This window comes from Pituophis catenifer, unplaced genomic scaffold (assembly GCF_029215685.1).
Source record: "Pituophis catenifer annectens isolate HBS135680 unplaced genomic scaffold, rPitCat1.0.hap2 SCAF_65, whole genome shotgun sequence".
NCBI classification, from domain to species: domain Eukaryota; kingdom Metazoa; phylum Chordata; class Lepidosauria; order Squamata; family Colubridae; genus Pituophis; species Pituophis catenifer.
The window spans coordinates 60,284-65,283 of record NW_027256945.1 but is presented as its reverse complement, the minus strand read 5'-3'; the positions used below and the strand labels follow the sequence as shown (position 1 = coordinate 65,283).

Sequence of the window (5,000 nt, the reverse complement as noted above, 5' to 3'; positions counted from 1 at the left end):
CGGTCGTTAAATGAATCGGGCTTCCCCGTTGACTTTGCTTGTCGGAAGGTCGCCGAAGGGAATTACGTGACCCCGGGACACTGCAAACCGTCATAAATACAGGTAGTCCTCGACTTTCGACCACAACTTTAGCCCAGCATTTCTGTTGTTAAGCGAGACGATTGTTAAGTGAATCTTGCCCATTTTACGACCTTTCTGGCCACATAATTATTAAGTGACTCACTTCAGTTGTCAAAGTTGGTCGTTAAGCGAATCTGCTTTCCTCATTGACTTTGCTTGTCGGAAGTTTGCCGAAGGGGATCCCGGGCAACTTCGACAGTCATAAATGTGAGTCAGTAGCCAAGCGTCCAAATTGTTTTTTTTGATTTTTTTTTTTTACTTTTAAAACAAAACATAAAACATACATCCATCATCCATACAATTGCAAACCATGTGTCGGTCGGTTACAAATCTTTTGTGCTTCCTCACCATATTCATTACTTACTGATTATCTCATTTCTCATATTTACCAGTCTAATAAGCATCTTTGTAATATAATCCTCATTAATCATTTATTTAACGATGGCTTTCCCCTCTTGTTATAAAAAATATTTTCAAATATATATATATATATATTTAATTTGATTTATATGCCGCCCTTCTCCGGAGACTCAGGGCGGCTTACAATGCGTTAAGCAATAGCCTTCATACTTTTGTATATTTATACAAAGTCAGTTTATTGCCCCCACAAACTGGGTCCTCATTTTACCCACCTTTGAAAGGATGGAAGGCTGAGTCAACCTTGAGCCTGGGGAGATTCGAACTAGCAGTAATTGCAGACAACTGGTTTTAATAACAGGGTGCTTTAGACCACTGTACTACCAAGGTTCTTGTTATATTATATAATATTATATTATATTATATTATATTATATTATATTATATTATATTATATTATATTATATTATATTATATTATATTATTATATTTATATTATAACATTCATTTCTTCATCCTGGATCAACAATAGTCATACAACTTTGTATTATAATTTTGTATATTTCTACAAGCGTCCAAATTTTTCATAACGTGTCCATAGGAATTCTACAACGGTCATAAAGTGTGAAAACTGGTCATAAGTCACTTTTTCCAGTGCTGTTGTAACTTTGAACGGTCACTAAACGGACGGTTGTAAGTCGAAGACTACCTGTACCCCGTTCCTTTCCTTTCTTTCTTTGATGATTGGAGCGCGTCCAAGTTTTTCCCATTCCTACTTTTCCATTTTCTTCTCCAGGTCAGCGTCTGCCACTTCACTCAGCACCGCCAGATACAAGGAGGTGGTCAAGGGCTGGTTTGAGTAAGTGATTGGCTCCATCCTTCTGGTTCTTTGCCGGAAAAAAATTATATATATATATATTAAAAAAAACCCAATGGGTCTATTTCCAAAATCCATTCGTTCTTGCAATCTGCAATTTTAAAATTGGAGACTTTTTGTTCTGCTTCTCATCCTGGACATACATTCTGGGCAGGGGGGGGGGGGGGGGTTCTAAATTTTTTTACTACCGGTTGTGTGGGTGTGTCTTATTTTGTGGGCGTGGCTTGGTGGGGGTTATGTGATGGTGGGCGTGGCCAACTTTTTTTAAAAAAAACTTTTAAAAGCATTTTTTCTACAACCTTAAGAGGTTGCAGAAAAAAAAATGCTTTTAAAAGCCTCTCTGCCGATCAGGCAAGTCAGCTGGGATCGCCAGAGGCTTTTAAAGACATTTTTTTTTTCCCTACAACCTCTTTGGCTGAAGAGGTTGCGAAAAAAATGCTTTTAAAAGTTAAAAAAAAAAAGCCTCTAATGAGGTGGGCGGGGTAAGTGAACGGTGACCGGGACGGGGACCGGTTCGGGGGCGTGGCCAGCCGATGTTATTCCCAGTTCTCCGAACTACTACAAATTTTTACTACCGGTTCTTGCGAACCGGTGTGAACCATGAAAGTGGTTCTTGGGTGGTGATTGGAGGATCCCGGTTAACAGGTGCTAAGCTTGACTCATTCTCCTCGCGTGGAAACGATCGAGGCTGATTTCTGGACCTGGGAAATAGGAGAGGAGCAAATACTGGAGAGCATGAATTCAGAAATGAAAGAAAGAAAAGAGATATTGAATGTCTGGGAAACGGAAGAAAAAGAGACACGAGAGATGTGAACAAAATGGCAGACTGGATGAATCCACAGAGGGAAGTGAAGGAGCAAGTTTAATAAGGAGAGAAAAGAATAAAAATGAGTTAGTTCCTTCCTTCCTTCCTTCCTTCCTTCCTTCCTTCCTTCCTTCCTTCCCTCCTTCCCTCCTTCCTTTGCTCGCCCTTCCTTCCTGCCTTTCTTCCTTCCCTCCCCCTCCCCTTCCATCCTTCCCTCCTTCCTTCCTTCCTTCCCTCCCCCTTCCTTCCTGCCTTCCTTCCCTCCCCCTCCCCTTCCTTCCTTCCCTCCCCTTCCTTCCTTCCCTCCTTCCTTCCTTTGCTTGCCCTTCCTTCCTTCCTTCCTTCCTTCCTGCCTTCCTTCCTTCCCTCCTCCTCCCCTTCCTTCCTTCCTTCCCTCCTTCCTTCCTTCGCTCACCCTTCCTTCCTGCCTTCCTTCCTTCCTTCCCTCCCCCTCCCCTTCCTTCCTTCCCTCCTTCCTTCCTTCCCTCCCCCTCCCCTTCCTTCCTTCCCTCCCCCTCCCCTTCCTTCCTGCCTTACTTCCTTTCTTCCCTCCTTCCTTCCTTCCTTCCCTCTTTCTTTCCCAATAGCAATACTGCATTCTAACCACTATGCCACCAGGATCCTTCTTTCCTTCCTTCCTTCCTTCCTTCCTTCCTTTCTTCCTTCCTTCCTTCCTTCCTCTCTCTTTCTCTGTCTCTCACACACACACTTTCTTCCTTCTTTGTTTCTCTCTCTCTCCCTCTCTCTCTCTCTCTCTCTCTCTCTCTCTTTTCCATTTAACTCAATTATTAGCCGAGTCTTTTTTATCACTCTATTTCTGGGTGGGTGTGGACGTGTTATGAGGAGATTAAAAAGTGTGTTGGACTGTACGGATTGGTTCTGTCGGCATTGCTGGGTGAACGAGGAACCCGCAGATTGGTCCCCTGTTTGTATGTTGTATGTTTGTATGCAGAAGAGCCCAGAGATGAGTTGGGGGGGTGGGGGTGGAAGAGGCCTCCCCTCTGCATGGATAAAATTCCAGAGGGAGGAGGACCCTCTGCTGGGGGACAGGAACGGAGGGGTGCGAGGAAGACGAGCAAATCCAGCGGGAGCCATGAGGGTCTTCGCAGCAAATAGTGTGAGTGCCGTACTCAAAATCATTTTTCTGTATTTGCAAGTTTCAGGCACAAACGTGGGAACTCGGTCAGTAGCGGGTCAGTGGATCAGTACTGCAGCTGGCCTTCCTGTGTGGCCGCCTGTCTCCCCTCCGGCGTGGCCGATGAACAAGTAAGCTAGTTTGTTCCGACATCCGTCCATCGGCCCCCTGCGCTCACCGCTTTTGCTATCCTGGCTTAATTTGGGCTTTCGTGCTCCAAGGCTCCGGAGAGAATAAGGTACTCCTCGACTTACGGCCACCACTTGAGCCCAACGTTTCCGTTGATAAGCGAGACGCTTGTTCAACGGCTCCGTTTTATGACCTTTCCTGCCACCGTTGGTAAGGGAATCGTTGCAGTTGGGAAGTTAGCAACACGGTCGTTAAGTGAATCTGGCTTCCCCATTGACTTCTCTTGCCGGAAACACGAGTCAGTTACCAAGTGACTGAATTTTGATTATTTGATATTGCAATGGTCGTAAGTGTGAAAAATGGTTATGTCACTTTTTTCAGTGCTAACTTCAAACCGTCACTAAGCGAACCGTTATAAGTCGAGGACCCAATGGTGGGGGTTTTCGTGAGTGGGAGAGGATCGACCGAAAGCCACCGTAATCTACCACGTAGATTCCACCAGCCTGAACATCCTAAATTTACCAGTATAGGTACTCCTCGACTTACAACCGTAATGAAGTCCGGAATTACTGTCATCGGTCATTAAGTGGGTCACCATGTAACCATGCTGGATTTTATGACCTTTTTTTGCAGAGGTCATTAAAGGAATGCTGTGGAAATTAAGCAAAACCCATCGACTGCAATGGGCGCGTTTTAGCGAAGGAAACCGAACAACGTCGCTCTGTGAGTGAGATGTATAGGATCCGTGTCGTAAATAGCCTGGGAGAGATCTGTCGTAACTTTGACTGGTCACTAAACAAACTGGTTGTAAGTCGAGTACTGTATTCATCAGCCATAGCTTTCCCCCTAGGTGGCTCCTGTGGCCACTGAGGCATGGTGTGCCAAGCTGCAGTCACTTTGCTGCAAAGCTAACCAGAGTACGGGTTAAATCACGTTTAGTGACGGCTCAAAGTTACAACAGCACTGGAAAAAAAGTGACACGACCTGTTCTCACACTTATAACCGGCGTTTACTTCCCATTTCTGGCCAGAAAAGCCCCATGGCAAACAATGGTTTGGCGTAACAACCTGTTGTGGTCCGCCAGCAGCCCGCGGAGCTATCAGCAGAGTCAGACAGTGAGGAGGCTGGGGAGGACAATGGGCCAGTCCTGGAGTCTGGAGAAGGCCCAAATGAGGGCTCTGAGTTGAAGGTAGAGATGGTAGAGATGGGGCCAGGGCCATCTGGGAGTGATGCGCGGACTCTGGAGCCTCCAGAGTCGGACAGCAGAGAGACAGAGGAACAGGAGGAGCCTGTTCCTAGTGCGCGCATGCGCAGAGCTTCCAGAAGGCAAGAGCAGCTAAAGCAAAAGGGACGACTCAGGAGTAAGGCCAGGAGTTGTTTGGCCCCTCCCAGAAGGCTTAAAAGAGCAGCAAAGGCTCTTGGGCTCTTTGTAGGAAAGCAACGTTGCTAAATCTGTTTCCAGTCGGCATCTCTTGTTTGTTTCTGAACTTCGTGGGGCTTTGCCAGGAAAGGCCTTTGGCAGAGTGCCAAAAAAGATAAAGATTTGTGATAAGCCCAAAGGACTTATTCTGAAGGACT

General features: G+C 45.8%; 1 protein-coding gene across 1 annotated transcript in view; it reads left to right on the top strand.

Moving 5' to 3' along the window:
- Positions 1–5,000, top strand: part of LOC139326603 (protein Atg16l2-like) — a 41,124-nt gene that overhangs the window by 24,738 nt on the left and 11,386 nt on the right. Inside the window, 2 exon segments of the mRNA XM_070956541.1 lie at positions 1,273–1,335; positions 3,316–3,424. Of these exon segments, the coding sequence (XP_070812642.1) occupies positions 1,273–1,335; positions 3,316–3,424 (172 nt within the window).